The 22,937-nt window shown below is 36.9% G+C and overlaps 1 protein-coding gene across 4 annotated transcripts in view; it reads right to left on the bottom strand.

The window, feature by feature from the left end:
• SUGCT (succinyl-CoA:glutarate-CoA transferase) overlaps window positions 1-22,937 on the bottom strand; it is a 332,647-nt gene that overhangs the window by 247,986 nt on the left and 61,724 nt on the right. For all 4 annotated transcript variants that reach the window (XR_010069897.1, XM_063325601.1, XM_063325602.1 and 1 more), the window contains one exon: window positions 21,986-22,081. Coding sequence is in view for 3 of the 4 variants with exons in the window: in XM_063325601.1 (XP_063181671.1) it covers window positions 21,986-22,081 (96 nt within the window). In the remaining variant the exon portion in view is untranslated. The remainder of the gene's footprint in view (window positions 1-21,985; window positions 22,082-22,937) is intronic.

Below are 22,937 nucleotides of genomic sequence, written 5' to 3'. Positions count from 1 at the left end.
TCAAAAGCAGACAGATAGCAACACATCATCTGAAATGGAACAGTGTATTACATAAGGTAGAGCAAGGGAAAAATAAATTTTACTGGTTTAAAAGTCTCATCCATACATGCAATCAGCAGCCTTAAATGTATTTTACAATCACATACCTGCTTCAAGACTCTAATAGGCTACATATCAAACTCTCACTACCTCCCTCGTAATTATGTCCTAATATGTCAATGGGATAATAAAAAAATTTCCAATCAAGCAGCTACTTCAATTTGTCCTAGTTATGCAGAGACTTCTGAGAAAACATTGTGACCATACCTAAAAAAGCTTAAATATTTTAACTCTGTTGTAACCAATAAAATCAACTATGTCTTCTGTTTGTTCATTTTTGTTTCTCACAAGAAGCACAGCTGCTTCATTACATATCCATTATGCACCTTCATAGCATTCCTTCCAGTAATTTTTTGGCAGTGCAAAAGGCAGTAAGATGTCACCAGTGAAAGGAATTGACGTAGTAAGAGTCATCATACATACTTTATTTAGATCAGAAATGTAAACCTCATCTCTTTTCTATTCATTGGCTCCTTCCTGTACACCTGGGCCACATTCCCTTAATTAACAGGAAAAATCCTAGCTATATGTTCCCATTATCCAATAAACATAAATGGCCAAATTCTTCAGTTTGATGACCTCATCAGAGGTCAGCTGACAAACTAGATATACTCACTTCCACTTACAGATATTTCTTGCTTTGTACTTGTGTTTTTTAGCATAACAAAAAATCCCTTTCACGTAGCCAGTCTTCATTATTGTTTCATAAGCCTGCTCTGTGTGGCTTTGGACAGAGCAGTGGACAGAATCATAAGTCCTCCGTTTTCTTGGTTTTTATTCATACCCGGATTTTTGCAGGATGCCATAGAAACCTAGCAAGTCATAGCAATACAATTTCCCATTTTAAAACTTATCCACAACGATAAAAGAAATCATACACTTAGGCAAGTGCCTGAAAAAGTATTTTAGTCCAAAGGGATGAGGAAAAAAGAACTGACTTGTAAGTCCAGATGCTAGAATCCCGTAACAAAAAAAAGTTTCCTCGCACTAGCCTGCAATGCAGTTCCTTAAGTACTAAAATAAATATAACTTAAATGATTACTCCTGATATATTGCAGTAATACTGGATACTTGATTGCAATTTTATTGAGAAAAAGACAGAATGTACTGAAAGAAGAAACAGAAGAGTAAGTCAGATCTGAATGAAAAAAGGGCTAATCCATTCAAAGCTATGAAAACACCTCTACTTTGACTAGACAAGGAGCACACACTGCGTAGGACAGAAGGTGCTTCTGCTTAAACAGTGCAGCATCAATGATTGTGACAGCAGTTTAATTTAGTTTTATTCTTCATCGGTTCTTTCATTTTGATATAAACTAACTTGACTGAGCAAAACCACATCCTTCTTGCACATCAGGATGAAAGCCTACGTTTTCAAGCTACATAAATGTCCCTAGTGCAAACCCTTGCCTAAAATGATGTTCTACTTTTAAATCACAAGTAATCTGAGCTGGCAATTCTTAGCTACTCTCCGCTGCATGTACCTGCATTTCTTTCTGGTCTACACTTATTCTTCAGAATACTATCACGTTGCACCCCCAAAACAAATCTGTATCACACTGATTGTTAAGCCTTCACATAGAACGTTTGAAGGAGAGTCTGTGGCAGAATTACCTAATGCAATGCATCCTTAAAACACAAAACCTCTTACAAGCATACATAGCTAAGAAAACCCTTCAGATGAAAAATCTGTATGTGTCTTGATGCAAACTGGTCATGGTATGTACCATGCCTGTAAATCAAATTAGCAAATTTAACAAACAACAGTTGGCAGGAAATGTACAGTACTCCTGCCCCTGGGCGGCTGTCCTGTAAAATAAAACAATGATTTATTAAATTCATTTAACCTACATGAGAGCAGTCGTAACAGCCCTCCACAGGTTCAATCCACTTTTTTTAGGAGATTTTTTGCTTTTTGAGCGTAGAATAAGTACTGGCCATAGAAGAGTACACAAAACAATACAGTTACTAAATCTTGATATTTTATTAAGGAACAGAAAATATACCCACTAAAAGCTATTATTTAAAAACCAAAGATTAAAAATCAAAGAAAATCTACAGTGCAGGTTACACTTGCTTACTCTGTCTCCACCATCATATTAAAATAGTCACTATTGCCTTGATTCACCAAGTTACTTAAGCATATGTCTGATTCTAAGAATGTGAATAATCCCCTGAAGTCAAATGACTACTCACTCAATTAAAGTTAGACATATGCTTAAGTACCTTGATGAATTGAAGCCTGTAATTGCCTGCAGTTGTTTCTGCCAATTTTGCTGCAAGTAAAAAACCAGAGTTTTGCCAGTGAAAATGTGATATCATAATGCTTTTATCGCTGCAGAGATTAATTTTATTTAACCTCTTTTTTTCTTTCAAGTTTGTTTTTCTACCCATAGTTCTAGGCAAACAGTTCATCGAAGTAGATACAATAAAGAAAATGACATTTTAAATGTAAAATAATGTGAGGGTTTGGGTTTTCTTCCATTCGTTTATAGAAAATCTCTGCTGAAGTATGAAGTGTAAAACTTGGAAAAGACATAGGAGACTTGCTACTTCAAGTAGTTGATACTGAATTTATTGGGCAGAGTCATAAATCGAAAGAGCATGATGATGGCTGGAATGAATACAAAAAGAAGCTCCAGTTCAGAAGACTCTTCCAAGCTGGGAACCTCTGCAGTGCTTGCAAGAACTAGGGTCCTGGGCCTACTTCAGCACCCTGCGAAGTCTACTGGAAGATTTACATTAAATTTTGAGAAGTGGATTGAACTGTTACTTCTCACAAACTACTAGCTTCCCCTAGTTTAGAAGAAACCACGCACTTGGCAATACCTGCTAAAAGTTGTTATTTTTTAATGGTTCCTAAAAAATAGGATAAGAAATAAAAGGGAAGGAATATTAAAAAGAAAATCTCTACTTATAAACAGAATGAAACCCTTGTAAAGTATGTTCCTTAGATCTATTAAGACCTCATAAACATACTATTAAAAACACAGCAACTCTAAACAATTTATGACATCACAATTCACAGCCTTCCTGCCTGATGTAAGGCTGAGGCAGAAAGCGGCTGCTGTTCTGTGGCTATGGCTTAAATAACTTGCACAAGAAAGATACAATGATCAGTGGCCAAAAGGTGAGAACCAAACATGGTTTACACCATCTAAAAAGTCAGTATTCGAGAATTTGCCAAGAACAGCTTTTGCTGGTAGAGCAATACTGTTGGTGATAAAGAACTGCATAGATAAGTTGTTAAAAACGCCCACAAAGAATAGATAAAAAAACATCAATTCCTAAGAGTTTGAGGGATTCTGGCCCCTCAATTATTTGGTCCCTCGATCCCCCTGGATTATTTGCTGGAAAACACCCTTAAATAAGAGCTATACTAGACTCACACCTATAAACTACAAACCTTCACAGCAATGCTAGCCTACAAATTTCTTCCCTCACCTGAAGTTTTTGATTAAAAGAATTGTGAAGGCCTTTCAACTCTTCATAACAAGTTATTTGGACATATGCTTTTTCCTTTTATCCTTGCGAGTCCTAACATTTCCTTATATAAAGACAAACTGGGTATAGCCCAAATTTGCCCACAAGGCTTAAAAACACATAAAATATACCAGAAGGTTACCAGTTCTACTTTTGGAATTATATCCAAAGGTTCTGAATAAAATTCATGTTTGTATATAAACCATGCATCCCGCTCCCATTGAGAGTACCCACCAAAATATCCACTTCAAAAATAATAGAAACAGCTACAAAAATCACAGTATGGAGCATTGAAAAAATTGTTTGAAAGGGAGAAAAAAGGTTAACCCGATCTTATATATGAAAAGGAATGACTACTACTTCCTTCAAATTGGCGTACCAAGAATTCATGATCAGAATTCAAGCCCCATTCCTGAATCGCACGGGAGAAATGGGAACACGCAATGGGAGTTTTCAGGAATATGTACTTATAAAATGAACACAGTAGGGAAAAAAAAGGGTTGGGGGAACTGTTCTGCAGTAGCTTAACCTGCTTACCTCTCCAAAATTACCTAGGAGAGGTAAATATGTTATTAATCTAGCACAAGTATGACTTCACCAAGCATACATTTCAAACCGTATTCCGTGCTCCTGAGAATACCCTTTCCACTGCAAGTCCTCCTACGTGTAGCTATGTAACACACAAGGTATTTCTCACTGCAACATACAGTCACTTAATAATTACCATTTGGGGTTAACATTCTTAAAATACCTTTTAGAATGATTATTAAATAAATCTGTTGCACTGCATTAAAAATCTACACAGAAATACCTATCATTTCATTGTTACTATATTAACTCACAGTTTTCCCTTGAGAAAACAAAAGAGGAAACTAACCTGATTTTCCACTTTAAATTATGTTCTCTGAGCAACTTTAGTGTTAAAATTTCTGCTAAGACAATCATTGCTTCCAATTTTCCCCTGAAGCTACGGCCGTTCATGACCACAGTTTGTTAGAGTGATAAACTGAACTTTAAACTTTTAAGAAAATACCACAAACAAATCTAAATAAAGCAAGCATGCACCTGCTCCCATACTTAATTCTTCTCTGCATTTGGTGAGGTTGTCAAGTCCTCTTGTTAAATAATAGTCTGAATCACATCCTGGTTTAAAAAAAAATTATCCACAAATAATTCCTAAAAAATCTCTGGGTTTTTATTTCAAAAGTTTTATAACTAAACAGGGTTCAACTCCTGCAATAACTCTGCAGATTGTTTCCACCCACACAAAAAAATCCAGCCTACTTACTGTAAAATTTATACGCAAAATGTGTAACGCTATTTTCCAACTGAAAACAAAATCAACAGTGTGAAGAAGTGTAGAGTTCATACTAACTCTAGAGAAAACGATGTCCAATATATCTTGTTCAAACAGTAAGTGAAATCAGAAAAGCTCACAAGGAGCAGGAGGGGAAGTTCAACCTTTAACTGAACTATTACAAATGGCAAAAGTAAATTTAGGGCCTTGAGGGGGTGAGAGAGGAGAAGGATGTGAGGGTTGAAATCCTGCAGCATTTTTACAATAGCTTTTTACAATTCATTCATTTCCAGATGACGAAGTGCAACTTTGCAGACAAGGCAAGAGCACCTGAAGGGGACTACAAAGATACCCTCACTACAAATTTGTCATCCTTTCATCTTTTCTTGCTCCCATTAATGACGTTTCGGAGAAACAGTAAGAACACTTAAAGGAAAAAATCAAGCATTTTAAACCCCCTTGTACTAGCCCCTCCATGACCAGACAGAAAATCACCTTATTTGGAACTTTCTTCCTTTATTCCAAAATATTTTCATTAACACATTGAGTTCCAGAATCTACACTATTTCTGCACACCCCCACATACACACAAACTGAGCCCCAAGCAAATAATTACTTTTCCTGTTTACGTAAAATAATTATGCAGGATTTCCTGAGAACATGATTTTCAAATTAGGGACAAACCAAACTGAAGAGTCTCTGTTTCCTTTACCACAGGAAATGTAGTGGATTTGGTTTTAAACTCAATTTATATATCAATTAAAAAGCTGGAAGTTCTTATCTGTGACTGAGTTGTGGCAACTTTTGAAAGTTGGGGAAAACAATGCCCTAACAAGTATTTAGCTGTTGAAAATATCTTTTAGAAATGTTAAATTTAATAGCTCTCCAGTGCATGTCTGGGATTTCTTTGTAATCTTCTTGAGCAATGTGTAATATTTTGGCAAAATCCCAAACCCGCTCCGTTAGTAGTAGTAGAGAAAAGGAAAGGCTATAAAGTGAATTTGTTGTCTCTTTTTTTTATTAGTTTTAGAAACTTTAAACATAAAAGAGATCTTGCTTTACATTAACTTCGCCCTGTTGCTGCATTCCAGAAATTTAGTGCAGATTTGCATGTGCTCCATATGTATCTTTCCGTATCTGCCCTACCTGGCCTGAGCAATTACTGTGCATGTGCTGACCAGCTGTGAAGAGAGAGGGAGGGGGAAGGGGAAAGGGGAAACAACTGAGCTTTGGACTTGGAAAGCAGACAGCTGAATTTCCTGGCTTACCCTGTGGCCCACTTAATGTCTTCAGTCAGGTGACCAAAAGAGGCAAGTAAATTACACAGGAGCAGGCACTGGATGTCAAACAATAGATTATAGCCACACAATATTCCAATTTCCTTTTCTGATCACTGCAGCCTCAATGTGCGCGAGCTACGTCCCAGCTAGGCAAATTTTTATGGTTGCTTCTCCCCACGCTTCATTTCCAAGAGGACTGAATATGATGCTGCAGTCCATATATTCCTTCTCGTTTTAGGAACGTGGTATTCTTAATTTTATTGACAAATTAATCCGAAAGGGCAATATTGGCCTCAGAATGTTTCCCTTACTACTCACATGCGATGTACTGTGATACAGCTCAATGCAGTATGATGACAACTGATGAAATCACAGTTACACGAACAACGATAAAGAATTTGATTTCTTAGAAAATATATTTTCTACATACAGAAAAGAGGCTTTTACAATCAATACACTAGTCTTTACTGCTTAACTGGCATTTGCAGCAAGATATGGTCTGTAAGTGAGTATCAAATATTGGCCTCATGGATATTACAGAATTAAAGAAAAAAATGTAGTTTTCCTCTGCGTTTACTCCTAGTTTTTAGAAAACATATTAGGAAAAAAAGAGAACTAGAAAGATGAAAAACAAATTCTCAACTTCTAGCACCCAAATAATCACTTCCAGCATCTCTTTTTCTCTAATGTATTTTTCCAATTTTATTTTTTATTGGTGATTGGTATTCATAATGTATGCACACAGAATTACATTGAAAAAAAATTGTTACATACAAATTGCTGTTGAGCAGAAGAGCCTAGCCCAAACGGCATGCAGATATTCTTGCCTCCTATTCTTTTCTGGTTATTTGTCTGAAGGGCGTAGCTCTTACCTGGAATTTTAAAAGTTTATCACATGCATTGGCAGTGTTCTAATTTCAGATTTGATGCTTCCCAGCTATAGCAGATTTTTAGCTCATCAGCTCAAAAAAGCAGCTGTCTGCAATATGGGTTCATCTATTCTCCTAGCCTTTTCTACTTCAAATATTCTTTAAAAAAAAGCACAAAAACTGTGCTAATCCCTCAACAGTAAAAAGCAGCACTATATTAATTCACATGTGGCAAACACAGCATCTTCCCTGCCTGAACTGAAACTGCCATCATACCATTACTCAATCACCAACTGTTGCCAGTTCCACTGCAGCCACTTTCATAATGGTTCCGGAGACATCCAGTCTGCGGTATTTCTAATTCTCATTACAACTCTTTTACATATATGTTTTAAGACATTCTTGGAGTGCAGCATCAGAACAACAACTACAATGGATTTGAATAGCATTTTAAATATAGCGGATATGAGGTTTGTCTCTAACGGCCTTTCAGACATGTTAAAAATCTGCTCATGCGCTAGAAGGCATGAGCGCAGAGCTTGGAAGCAGGATTTATCAGAATTGGTTTTAGGGTAGAGGTGTCAAGGGCAGCATCTCTTGCTGGAATTACAGCAGATGGTACAGTGAATGATAACATTAAGCCAAGCCACATACTCAAAATCACTCTGATCTCCTAAAAATCCTAGGGTTGGCTTAAAAGCCATGAGATGCTCTAAAACAAAAACTATCAGCATTTTTCTCCTTCAGGATTTTTGGAGCTTCAGGGAGAAGCCGCCTTCCCGTCCAAGGCCTGATGAGTTGATACATTACTGATGAGTCTGGTGAGTCTGATATACATTACCGAAAAAATACCGTTTGCATCCGGACAGTAAAGTCTCACTAAATCAAGAACAGGGTCTTGTTTCCCTCAAGGAGCCGAAATCAAAGATGCAAAAAACAAATAACTGAGTAGGTTTTTATTAAAATAGCGGGCAGAAAAACACAAAGCCTAGCATGCTGCCAAGTTAACTTGGGTGATTATGCGAAGGAGTCAGCTGTCTTCCTTCTTTTTCCCCAAAGCAATTTTTGGAACTGATAATAAAGGAAAAAAGGGGCGGGGGAAAATCAGAAGACTGGAAAATGGATACAAAAAACATGAATTTTTTTATGAATCTCATGATTATTATTATGCCACTCATGACTTTCGGGACCTGGTACACTAATTTAATGCTAGGCAAGGAGATAATCCGTACATCTATCAATATTTAAATATGGAAACCTCATTTCCACAAAGTTCTATTTCATAGTGAACACGCTGTCTATCCAGTGTCTCCTTGCTTAAATTCATCACATTATTGATTAGTATTTTACATAAAACCTGGAACCGGCACATTCCCCAAGAGGGTATTGTTTTAACTTCTATATCCAGGTGAAATTCACACACCCTAGCACAGAAGTTAATCAACAGGTCTTAAACATCTTTGAAGACTTACTTCTACTTTTAAAGGATTAAGTGGGATTTGAGTGATTAAGTCTTCTGAAGATGCTCAGCATCATAATGAATGCCATCTGAAACTAACTCATGACCCTCTTGATTCCTATGAACATTCACAATCTCCAAGTGCAGCCCATCTGCCTAGTGTTTACAGTAAGCACTGTGTTACGATTATCATTGCTTATTATTTGCATTAAAATAACACCTACTGACTCTATTATGCACTAAACAAGCATATACTCAGTGAATTCATTAAAAAAGGCATGGTAGCACACCAACGCGAAACCTGGGCTAGATTAGGAAAAAAGCCCTGTTGAGAGTGTACTTCTGAAACCCCAGTGTTTTAAAGTGTCATGACCTGCTAAGACTTCTTTTAGAATCCTTGCAGAAGAGTCTGAGGAAGCTGCAGACTAGCAGCTTGGGGACAGAAGTGAGATATTAGAGCTCAGAAATGTGCAAACACAATGACTGGATTAAAAAACCATAACAAAAAAAAAAATAAATCAAGCAAATTATACGTCAGCACTTACCTCCCAGAAAGATGCATACATCACCCCAAGACAATTAGAGAATGGGTATCAATCAATAGGGACTTGCAAAGTACAAATACATTGACTTAGATGTCTGTCTTTGCTCACCAGACTACAGCGACGGGTAGTACCAACTTAAATAAGGCCATATAAGAATCAGAGTTACCAGCTGGTTGGACATCACCCAAAGGAATTAAGAATGATTCGTCAACAGGAAAGAATACCATCAACTGTTCATGGATCATTTCAATATTCTCATTAATAACCCAGATTCTGAGAGAAGAAAGCGTGTATATCAAACTTAAAGATGCAACAAAAACTAGAAGGAACTGCAAGTATGGACAGACTGGATAGAAATGAAAATGTTTGCGACTAAGTCTGAAAGCAAGATGGTGAAATTCAACAAGGAAAATCAACTGGCAGGTTCTAGAATTAGGCACGAGTAATTCACTCACATGAAGAATTCACATACAAGAGAGAAGGATCAAGAATTTACATGTTTCACAAACTGAGCAGGATTTAAACTAAGGCTCCTTTGCAACAGCAGGGTAACATTAAAGTGGCATTTGCGAACAGCAGCAGAACTCACAAGATTCATGAAATAATCTTTCTGTGGTACTTCAAGATAAAACTAGAGCTGGAGTAATGTACTGCATTTGGTTCTGGATGCCACAAAACCAATGTGTTCCCAAAAGAAAGTACAGAGAATAGCAGTAAGTTCTGGAAAGTGTGATCTCAGGGGAAAGACCAAGCAAATTGGGAACGCTTAGCGTAAAGAAGACTGAGACAAACCAGTCCATAAGGTCACAAAAGACTATTGAAAAGAGGAAGGAATCTGGCTCCTCTTTCTTCTCTAAGAAAGCTTTTCTTAATGTCTGATCTGACTCTTCCTAGCTGTGATTTAAACACTTCTTGCCTTCTGTGCCACGGAGATAATGAATAGTGAAGCACTAAAATAAACTGTCTGGGGGGTTGTGGAGTCCCAGAACAAGTCAGGCAAATATCTGTGGAGAACAACATCGTTAAAGATGATCTTACATGCAGAGGGATAGCCCCATCCGAGACTCTTTTTCCATGATTGTTCCCTGCTTGCAGCATTGAAAAAAGCTCGCATACTTTTACATTTCACTGTTCAATGCCATTCAGTCATTGCCTGAAAGACAGGAATAATCTCTCTTGAACAGCTTACTACTTAACTAGAGACCGAAGAGGAAAAAAGAAGGAAGAGGTCAACTCTTACAGACAGAGGAGAAGCACACAAAATTCAAATCACAACAGCAGAATTCAAATCTCAAAGCATAGATAGAAATGTGATAGGAAACACAGCAGTAGAATTTCTGGAAGTAACCACTGCTCTGTTACTTGCCGTAACCTGGAATCAGTGATTTCAAGAAACCGCTCTACCTCGTATTATTAAAAATGGATTGGGAGCACTCACCGAAAAAGCAGCATCACATTAAATGAGGTTGCAACAAGTACCCAAACCAGAAATAATACAGCCATTTTGCAAGCAAATGTAGAGCTACATTTCTGAGTTTCAGTCCAATCTCTTGACCACAAATCATTTATATTACCTTTTTAAATCTGACAAAGGCTTATACGATGAATGTTTGAAGAAGCTCACACAAGATGCACAGGAAACCACTATAAAAACCACCGATACTCTCAGTTGCTTTCAGCACCTGGTACTTGAGAAAAAAAACTATTTAACTGTTTTCTCCTCCTCGTTATTACTCAAAACTGTTAAATGGCAGGAAATAAAATTACTTAAGAATCTCCGAGGGGTTTGAAAAGGTAACAGTGAAAAGATAGCATAATTATGCATGAGTGCTAAGAGGTATCACTAATAACATTCTCTTAAATGAGCTACCTGATCAGATTCTTAATACATGGAACTCTGTTCCTGCCCAAGGCCCTCCTCATTCCTGGATTAAATATGTCAGTGAACACTCTATGTATTAAACACATCTCAGATTCTTTTGTGATTCCAACAGTTATGTGATGGTCATTTTTACTTCTCACTTCTCCTTCAACTTTGACAAGTTGGTGAATGTAAACGGGGTATGTAAAAATGGGTAACATCAGGAAAATCAAGTGAAATCCTAGAATTAGTTCAAAACATTCACTCCTATGTTTAAAACCCTCAAATAAAATAAAAGCCTGTAAACTTGTACACAAAAGAGTAAGACATTATTCGTGGTTTTGTGGAAGCACTAAAATAAGACTCGGGGTCCATTGTTCTAAGCCTCAAGCTAAATTAAAATGCAGTCTCTGCCCCAAGAAGCTAAGTGAATAACTTGTGGGTACTACAAACGGCTTTGTTGCATTGTTACAACTATTATTCATGGTCAAAAGTCTCTAGCCACTATCATAGCTACATATGCCAAGGATAAATTTGACAAGGTCAAAAAATTTTTTCTGTTTAGAAGAGATCTTATCATACAGACTTAACACTGGTATTTATAATATTTTATATTCCTTGTCTTTATGTTAGGTTTTAAATGTTACATAGACTCAGCTAATGCTCTCTACTTGAAATCACATCAACTTTCTGTTTGCTTATTATTATGGTCATTCCACATGGCAATGGACTGTTCCAATGAAGAAACACAACTAATATTAACTGACTGCATATCAGCTGGACAGCAAATTAAAGGTTAACCTTGTGTCTGTTTTTCACTTTTATCTAGCAAAGAACAGCCTTTCTACTAAGATAATTTAACTTCTACTTTTTACCCTGGTAGTTTTCTAAAACATAAAATATAGAAAATATGAAATACAAGTTGGGTCTTACATATCCTTACAAGACATCTTTTTGGAATCTCAGACTTCATCTACCTAGAAACACCCAGGAAAAGAAAGATGACCATTGATGTAAAACTAATGTGCAAAAGTTTGAAAAGCTCATTAAACCCACATGTGGACATACTCATTCAAAATTCGAGCGCCCTGAACTTGCTGTAGCTGACATAAACCACAATCACAGTCAGACAATAGCTTTAGATGCTGCTACCTCAGATTCAGAGGTCACTCCAGCATTAAGTGACCTCACCTCTGCAGGTTTCACTGGATTGGGCATAATTCTGTAAAATGATCCATGGTGGAAAAAAGCAAAGATCATAGAACACAGACAAAGGAACCCCAAGAACCTTTTAACAGTAAATCAAACCAAAGTTGTAGCTGGTAACTAATTAACAAAGTTTACATGTAGAGCTACGTGCTGTTCTCCTACCCTGGCAGCTGAACACCTGAAAAGAAGGAGATACAGCAATGTGATGCTGTTAAAATAGAAAGCAAACTGTTCTTAGGTGTCTTAACTGCATGTGAAAGCTCTCCGTGTTACTCAGAAACATGACGAGCTCACCTAAGGCCCTCGCCAGATCTGGACACACCACTTGAAGAGGTGAACAAAGTGGAAATCGTGCCAGAGAGAAAAACAAAAACATACAGGAGGTCTAAAAAATATAACCTTGGGGAAATAATGAATGAGTCTGCCTCACACAATCCATGGACGAGAACACTGTAAATGAGCTCTACATATATTTTATATATGTAAAAACTTACTATAGATAATATGGTGATCAACTGCCATAATGCATCACTAACTATATAGCCAAAAACCTTTTCCTAAATCCAGGCTCTCTCTTCCTTGTTGAAAATTGAATTATTTCTTTTCCTGCTCTCAGTGGGCATGGAGAATAACTACTTACGCAAGACTGTAGCAAGTATTTCAAAACTTCTGGTGAAGAGAAATTGGGACAAACATTTGTCAAAAGTATCCTAGATACAAGTGAACAAAGGTGAGGGTGTAGATAAAACTGGTTGAGATCCCCTTGGGGATACAGATATAAGATCAATTTCTCTAGCTTAATTTGTATTATAAGAGTAAGTGAATATTGTTTTAAGTGATCGTCAGTAAGTACGGTTTTGTCAAAACAGAGAACTAAAAAAAAAAATTGCCTCTCACCTTCCCTCTTACCACTCTCAATACAATTGAAGTCAAGTCTTGTAGCAAAAGTCCTACTTATCTTAAGAAGTAAGCAAATCAAAACAATTTTGGTAATAATAGAGGTTTAATAATAGGCGAAGCCTTACATTACAATTTCTCAAGTCTTTTTACCATCAGGTTTTATTAGTGAAAGTATTGTTAAAAATACTTGGTTTGGCATCAAGCAAGTTATATCTGAACGTAGCAAAGGGCATGAGAAACAACATTAAAAAGCACTGTAACTTAGAGCTTATTTTCATAAGTAGATTTTGCATTTAAAACTTCAATGCTTTAGTAAGGCAACAGGACAGAGACTACTTAAGCGCATATACCACTTTCAAAAACAGAACAGAAGTTCTCTCAAAAGTGCTACCCTTCCAATTAAATTCCCAGAAGCTTCCTGTATACTGGAGTCATTGGAGGACTGGAGTTGTTATTCCAGTGGAGCTAAGCTTATTGTAGCAGTAATGCAATGTTTTTAAAGGAAACAATATAGCCCATGCCAAATTTATTAGTATACATCAGTGCTTGGAAATTAACCTTATGACCAAATTTGCATGACATCAGGTCACTGTGAAAAGAAAGGGTCATCCTGCAAAGCGGCAATCAGGTTCTACACTAAATCCTTACAAAGTAGTGCTCAATACCAAATACATCTAGAGATGCTAAATAAGCTTCAAACTCCACAGTGATTCACAGATTGACCCACTCTGTGAACATCCTCACAGGATATCGTAAGCTCGCCGATCAAAAAAATGAGTTGGTTTCTGATGTTTCTGATGGCAGATGGTTCCCTTTTGGCTGAACAGTGGTAAAGGTTCTTAATCAGGTCTACAAGTACAGTGAACGTTCACATTGCTGAAAGAGAAGCATCACTCCATTACAAGCAAGTTCATAAGCAAGTGTTAATCCCCATGCAATGTAGCATTTATCATTTTTCATGCAAGGGCTCATTCCAAGAGGATTATCACTTCCCCATCCTGCCCTCTGGCTGACTACACAGGGCAGAGAAATTCTTTATTCCATATGGAAGGGGAGAGGGAGGTTGGAGGAAGCTGTGATCTCCGGCTTCCAGTTTTGCTGTAGCTACTCCAAGTTGAAAGTGGGAAGGAGCCCAGGCCAATCTTGCAGCAGTTGCTCTTCAAGGAGAGTACAGATACAGCTTCCCAGAAGCTCTCTAGCAATTAGTAATACATATCATGCTACAAAGATGGGGGGAGGGAGGCAGGGGGTGCAAGCACTCCTTGCTAATGAACACGTATCTGTACAGATCCTACCAACCCGCCTGACGGAATGGTCAGATGCAACTTTGATTTACACGCACACAGACAGAGTATTTCATCTAAGTTTGATTAAAGTGATTCTATTTTAAATGCCTCAGATATCAATAAAGTGACACAAATCAAGTACTGTAAGCACAGTTCTACAGCTAAGATCTGTGAGTACATAAGTCCATTTGTGTAAGTTTATGAAATTGAGCCGCCTTTCCTAATTAGACATGCACTTTTCTAAAGAACTGCTCTTTGAGGTGTAACGAGCTTAGAAAATAACATATTTTAAGTGAAATTATATCCGTTATAGGATACTTTTGCTTTCCTTTGGGGCATAACATCCTCACCTCTCTACTGATGTCTCTCCTTGCAGAACAGTTACAGACTACATACTGCTCACCTGGGTGCTCTTCTATGACAGATCTACTCATGCAATAATGTAACTGTAGGCAAAAACATGTAAAGACAGATGTTCTAGACCAAATGGTATGTCAAACCCATCGCAGAGACAATCGGAATATTATTTTGTAACATGCCACACATACATAAAGTCAAAAGCATTGCATATACAAAAGCAGCTAATAATGCTGATAATTTGTATCTACACCATCCTACATCGTTCCTTAGAAATAAATGCTGCAACAAAAACTAGATTACATGAATGACATCTAGTGGACATACCCTTCCATAACAATCAGCATTTTCCATCCAAAACTGTCACAAGCTTCACAGAGTAAAGGCAAGCACCTGAACATCAATTAAACAACGGTAGAAGTTTTCCTGTATGTTTTTTTTTATTTATTCATTTTTCTGTCTTCATAAAGTTAAATACATCATGTGGACATGCCTTAATCTCTCCAGTTCCCCAAGAGTTAATGTTATTCACCATAAATCACCAGATCCTCAAATTCCTAAGAAAATATAGTTTTAAAAGACTGTGAACACTGCCAAAGTCTTTACTCATTTCAGTCATTTGAAGTAATTACTTTGTTCTTCATTCCCCTTACTGACCAGAAAGAGCTGATTTTTCCTGCTTGTACAATACCTTGCACAAGGGATTGTGGTGTTTTATTAGGGTTTCTAGCTACAATGGCAATACAAATACGTATTTATATATGCAGGATGATTACGTCAGGAGTCATTGGGTGATACTGCTGCACATGGATTTCTGAGCTCTCTTTCAGGCTGCTTAAACGTGTTTCAGCTTTTGAGTGGCTGCACTGTATATACAACTGTATATACAACAACTATGAAACATATTTTCAGAAGAGCAAAAGCAACGTTTATTTTTCTGTCCTGGATCCGATAAGCAGATTAGAGGAAAGCAGTGATCCAGTTGCAGTTAGTGTCTCCTCTACAAGCCTACAGGTTCTACTTTTATTCCTTGCCAACCAGCTACAATTTGAAGAGCAAAGGCTTTGTTACGCTGCCCTTCCTAAGAATTACAATTTGACATGGATATACAAATCTGTAATGCTTGGTAACCCTGCAACATGTTTGGAGGCTTACCATGCTGCTGTGAATAATATAAACTAGATGCCTCACCCCAGCAATGGATCAATGTGGAAGAAACAATGAACAGTATACATAAAATACAAATATGTCCACTAAATGACACTGAACATCAGTACACCTGTGTTCTGATCCTAGTTTCATTAGAGGAGTTCTCATGTGACCACAGACAAGTGAGAGACTAATAATCTTAATGTACACCCAGTCTAAATCAGCACAAATACACATGTAAGTTCAAATACATATATAAGTACACATATAAGAATGTTTTATGAGGGACACAAAATAGTCACTGACACTTCCCAGGATGAGATCAAAAATGAGACAGTCTCAATTATCAGCTAGCTTTCCTTAACAATAATGGTAATTACCGATATCTATTTTGCAAATTCAAAGTGTAAGACCCATAAAAAAATATCTCGTAGAAAGATGCAGGAGGTTTTCCTTCAGGGGAAAAAAAAGTATCAGGTTTTAAATTAAAAATTAATTTAATTTTCATAGGAAAAGTTCCTGCGTACAGGTAAGAAGCTGTCTATTCTATGTGAATACAAGGTCAGCTTCTTTAAAGTGCTGTCTCTGTGACAGAATAGGATATATATGAATGAAGTTATAACTACATCTCACATTATACACTGAGCACGTATCTAAAACAGCCTAAGGCAAACCTACTGATTTGGTTTCCAGACAGCTACTCTGCCCAGGAGAGAGACTTGACAACTCACTGAAGGCTGATCACCAGAAAGGTATCAATATAACATTGTCAGGTTTGAATAACTAGAATTCATTCCTCATAAAGGAGCAGCTTTCTACACAGATTCCCACAGACGATTACCGTACCTTTTCATTGACTAAAATGGCAAGGAAACAGAATCCCCACTCCAGCACTTCTCACCAAGCAGAGCGTCAACTGTGGTCCCTTACAATCACCAAAGCATTTGTACAGTCATTAGTTAATCTAGTCATACAACAATAAGACAATTCTGAAGAATCCAGTAAGGAAATCTACAAATAGAAACTTTTCCAAGCAGAAAGAAAAAAAAAAAAAAAAAGTCCTGCAAATGATATCCTTGTTTTCTTGTTTTACAGAATCCAGGATGACACAGGCCTTTCTGCTTTCTCTCTTTCCTGTGCCTTGTAAGATAAAGATAGAAAGGAAGCGGCTAGTTAAAAAAAAACAAATGTGTAGGTTTGGTGTATCAAGGAGATACACTAGACCACTAAAGCATCTGGGAGATCGGGTATTCATCATATGAGTCAAGACATGTATCTTGAGGATGGCCAAACTGTTCTTCGGAAAGTGAAACTGTACAGTGTGAGAGAGCACACTTTGCTGCTTGAGAGCACAAAGTTCCTATTCAGTTGAGCCGGGGATACATTTAGTTTTCATGTCAAATGAAATTTTCACGTCAATACTTTCAGCAGTGGTATTTCATTGTTCAGAACAACAATATAGGACAATGGGCCTATAAAAAAGAAAAAAAAAAAAAAAAAAAGAGTCATGAAAAGTTCTGTGAGATTCTCCAGAGCTGATTTAGGAAAGCTGGTGCACACTGTGCCTTTGTATGAAAAGCAGCTCTACCAGATGAATCAGGTAAGTACAACTTAGTGCATTTCTCTGTTCTTGTGATGAGACACTAGTGACATGAGTGGGATTTTCTTTGTAAGACTCCTAGACAGGATGAAATTCCACAAGCAAAAGGTATGAGATGCAGATGCTAAAAATAATGCAGAGGTATTTATATCTATGACTATACACATCTCCCTACTAACTCATACCTTTCAATTCCTTGTGAGCTTACATTTTGGTTTTCATAACACATTTCAACTGCAAGGCCTTTGACACAGAGACAGTTTCTTCATGTGGAGGAAGTTTTATGCCTAGCATGACAAGAAGTTGATGCTTAGAGAACCTAAGTGATGCTCTAATATAAAAATCATTAATGTTGGGTCTAATGAGTTATGAAAATGCACAGGTCAGTCAACAGAAAAGATAACTGGTTAAAATAATAATTTCCTGTCATGGTTTCAACTTCTGTGCAGAACGGTTGCGCCCCTTGCATATTCTGAAAACATACTGAAGAATACTTGAGAAGACCTTGTGAGTCCTAGGACCAAATCTGCAACAAAAATAATATCATATTCATTAGGGGGCGGGGGGGGGAGGAGGGGAGAGGATATCTATAACAGCTTGGTTTCTCAGTCTTTAAAGAGGCTTTCATCATTATGGCCCGAGAGAAAACAGCCCTATACCTTTTGCTGAAAGTTTGCCTCGGAAAGTGCTGCCCAGTTGCCCAGGTGTCTGATGGCAGGGTGATAAGCTGCCACAGGAAACGTCCTGTAAACACGCAGGTTAGGATAGACTTTCTCAGGAGAACAAATATCCATTATGAGTGGGCCAACTGGAAGATGAAAAAGTGAATGTCTAGATCTCACGCATGGTGCAGGCAAGAGAGCTACATTGCTGAAACCACAAGAATGAAGACCTTATCATCCCAAATGAAAGACAGTAATACAACTTTACTTTTCAGCACAATTATGTAAACCGGATGCTTTTAAGCCTCTGATTTCCTCCGGATAATCATGGAGCAGCTGTAGCTAAACAAGGTGTCTCATTATGGAAACCTGTTTTAAGAAATTGAACTAATTGTGTTTAAGATACAGCCCAGAACTCAAGGTTTGTGTTTTAACACTTGAAACCAAGTAAATTGGGATCTGATTACATGCACTATCACAGAAGTGACCTATTCAAACTACATCGCTCTGATTAAAAAGCAGATATGCTCCAAGTAAAGAATTTCTCATGAAAGGTTCACCACTCAGAAATCTCTGGTTTTGGTTAATCAGAATCTAGAGTTCTTCATCTTTGTGGCAGATTGCAAAGTTCACCTCCACTGAAAACCTATGGCAAACTTTTACAGAGAGCTTTACATGAACCCTGAAAGACATTGTACACTCAAAAGAAGTTCAAATCCTTTCCTTTGGGTACTGGTGATGAGCACACAGAACTGAAAACTCAGGACATTTCAGATGATCTTGCCACAAAGTGAGCACATTATCAGCAAATGAGAAAAAACCTCAAAAGAGTATGAAAGTCCTCATACACCAAACTTTATATCTCTTTTAATAAGAGCTTGTTGCTCAGACCAGAAATGGATTTTCAAAGGGGCTACAGATCTTGCTAGTTTCAGGAAAGAGAAAACCCAGGTGCCCATAAATGCTCAATTTTTATGTTTTTAAATACAAGGAAAAGTTAAGAAAGGTCAATCTAGAGAACATGTTTGGGGGCAAATTATGCTGCTAGTTTTTCAGTCAAGAAGCAACAGGGAATTCAGTGAAATTATACTCAAAGCTAAATTTGGCCTTGTGAATAGAAAAAATAAAAGAGCCGTTTGCAAAGATATTCTGAACAAAATTATTCAATATAAACTCAATGAAATAAAAGCTACAATACCATTCAGTATACACTACTGAATGTGTTAAACAGAGCACTAGAATGCTTACTATAACAATTGTAAGCAAAGTACTATTTATGTCCATATTTAAGATGCTTTTGATGTATATTTTTTATTAAATTTTGGTCAGTACTCTAATATGACTGATCAGACCTCTGTCACACCAAATATGATACAAATAATTTAGATTTTGCCTTTTCAATATCTATAAAAGGATCGCTCCTGTTTACCCAATCTTCCATGCTTTAACATAGTTTGACACTTTTTAGCAGGACTGCAGGCTCTGTATCACTTCAAAGTTGTAACTTCCTACCTGTATGAAAACTCAAAATACAGCAAATGAAAACAAAATAAAGTTTAGGACATAAGAAAAAAAACAACAGTTTGCTAATGTGTACTTGAAATATATAGAAATTCCATCTTCTGAAATGTGATTTTTATTATTCGAACAAATTATACTTCACTTGCCCAAAATATCTTAAAAAAAATTATTTGTAAAATAATAGTGATAGTCACAAAGTAGTAAGTTTAGTAAGCAAGACAGGATATTCAATAACTAGGATGACAGATGAAAGTCAGGTTTCAGAGTTCTGTTCTAAACTCTGTTACAAATGAGCTACAGAAGCAACTATAAAAGCAGTACAATAGCAACAGTGAGGGTTAATTCAAGTTTCCAAAGAGCTTTGCAGTCTAAGTATAGCTTATGTTAGTAAAGCAAAAAATAAACTCTAGAAAGCATAATATACTTATGGTTACAATCAGAATTATAACCATGCTAGCTGATGGAATGTTAACAGATAGCCATAAACACACACACAACTCCACCCTAATTACCAGTTTATGAACAAGAAAATTCAGATTAAAATTGTTTATAATATTGAGGTAGTATTTCTAATATCTGCTACAGAAACAGCATACAGAAACACAGGAACCACAGTTTACATAGTTATTTAAAAAAATAGTTATTTACATATTGACCAATCTAGATTAAACCAGAAGATAGCTAAAACAGTCTCCTCGAATTTTGTGTATTTAAAGAGCTGTCTATGAAAAAAGAAACAAAGGATATTCAATGTATGCGTTTCTTTTCATTTTGACTGTGGAAAAACAAAGGCAAAAGGAGATAAAAGAATGCAAGTTTCATTTACTCAGTCAAATGCAGTACGGTGAAGATAAAATGTTTTGTTTAGTCAGGTTTTTGGTTTTGCTTATACAAACTTCAGATACTTCAGATCTGTTTTGTACTTTCAACATACCAAAGTTCAAAAAGGGTTGCACCAAAAGGTCACATTACAGAAACACAGCAGAATGTAACTGCTTGTGCAGTGGATGCCTGGTTACGTTGGGTCATGCAGAGATGGTTCTAGAAAATACGGCCATATGGCTACACCACGCCAACCAGATGGCAGCGCAGCCGTAGCTGTGCTGCACTGCACCCCAGACAAGAATACTTCAGGACCAAACTCATCCTTGCAGAACAACACCTCCCCATTGGTCTGAGATAATTTGCAATCTGGTCTAGCTAATCCAAAACAAGACAGTTGACTACGCAGTGGTATGTCCTATGAAAAGTCTCCCAGCTTAGGTTTACAAAAACAACTGATTTTGGGTTTAGACCTGAGGAGGCGGGCTGTGATACTATCCAGTGATAGTGTTCTGTCTAATGATTTTTGCTTCAGAGCTTCTATGGCCAAAAGCAGCAAATCTTTTAATGTTATGATGATCACCTCCATCTTCACCTCTGGGAAGAAGACAATACACTGAGTTTCCTTCACTTTCTCTAAAAAGAAAGGAGATGGTGAAGAAACTGAGTGATGCCTAGGTGCAGTTCTCCCAGACAAACGCTGGGAAGTGTCCCTCTCTGGATTTAAAGGACTCTGGTCAGAAATTAAGAAATCCAGGCTCTGTCTAGTTGCAAGTATGATGATTTGCCAAGAAGTACCAAAATTATGAAACAAAGAATAGGTATTTTTTTTTTAAATTAAATACATGTCCAAGTCTCCATAAATTAGCATGACCTCCATCAAGAAAACAAAATGATCAGCTGGAATAGAACAAAATTTTCTTTGTTTATTGGAAGTGTTTCCCATACTATCCAGAAGCAAGATAAAACTTGAAGTAATTTTTTTTCCTGTGCTTGTTTATATGATGAAGTTCATGTTATTTTAAGGAATTTCAACCCTCCATTAGACGTAGCGGACTATGAATTCTGCTGGGGAGATCTGAGGTCTGGTTAATTCCTTTTGCCAACCTGTTGTCTCGAGAAGCAACAGTGATTTGTAGCAAAATCAATGCAGAATGACAAATATGTAGAAATCCCAGATATTCATGATCATTTAGATTGTTCTTGTAGACTCAAAAGATAAAAATCCCAAAATTCAGAGGCAAAAAGATTCCAGTTTATAACTGGTATGGAAGTCAGGTAACCCTTAAAAAAAACCCCCACGTTTCTCTGTCAGGTGAAAACCAATCAAGTCATCACGCTAGCTTTAAAGTCATCCAATTTCAGCAAACACCTTTGATCTATGTCAGTGTTCTGTTACTAATCTACTGCTGATGAAGAAATATGCAAAACGCAGAAATGACAATGAACAACGGAACCTTGTCCTGCCTAGACACAGACACATTACAGACTACAGCAGGTCATGGGAAAAGTAAGTCAGTTCTCAATCTCATAATACACAAAATCACAAATTCCAAGAGCAAAAACACCTAATGCTTTTTGCTTACCTGATACGGAACAATACTCCCATGAGCAGTACCCCAGCGTTTTGCTTCAATTTTGAAATTAAGGTAATTAGCTGCTACGTGAGTGAGACATGCAACCTGGAAATGGAGAAAAAGTAAAGTATTCAGAAAAGCTGAAACTTCATTGACAACTTCTCTGAGATTTCTGTATATTTATAGGCACTTCAGATATATAAGTTAAAATATTTATGTCACAAAAGTATCCTTTATATATTACATATTATAAACACTTTTTTAATATGAAAAAACTCAGGCTATATCGTGGAAGTGTTTGTATAATTACAACTCAATAAACTCAAAAACCAATACAAGTCCTATAACACTAGTAATGTTAGACAAATCTAGCATTAAACTACCCTAGGAGATAAGACAGTATTACTCTAAATATTCTGCAGAATGGTCGACTGCAGCAAAGAAAAAAAATCAGTCTTGTCCAAAGTCTGGTGGGAAACATGATGGATTTGTGGGATAGACCTCACCATTTCCTGAACCTCAATTCCATGCTTAAATCATAAAGACTTTTTCTCAGTTACAAGATTATCTTTCTGTTTTCTCCTATGCTTCTCATTTTACATGCCCAAGCTATGGAAAATACTTCTGAATTCTTCAGTTCCCCACATGCTCTGTAATATTAATTAAGTGGTAGGCCTTGATAAATCATCTGCCATTAGAAGATAAGGAGAGATTTATCAAGTTATTAGCCAGACAGACAAAACTGGAAAAAGATTAATTTTGTGGAAAATATGGCATGCTAATTTAGTAACCAAAATTTGGGGGGATAAATGTATACTTTGTAAGCACAAATGTATCTTAGGAAAAAGAAGTGAACATTTATGATGCAGTAATGCATGAAAATCAGTGGTTCTGTTATAATCAATGGCAGATTCTTTATTCTAGTTTCTCCGAGAGAATACAGTATGTGACTATATATCTG

This window comes from Chroicocephalus ridibundus, chromosome 2 (genome assembly GCF_963924245.1).
Source record: "Chroicocephalus ridibundus chromosome 2, bChrRid1.1, whole genome shotgun sequence".
Taxonomy (NCBI): Eukaryota; Metazoa; Chordata; class Aves; order Charadriiformes; family Laridae; genus Chroicocephalus; species Chroicocephalus ridibundus.
This window is presented reverse-complemented; position numbering and strand designations above follow the sequence as displayed.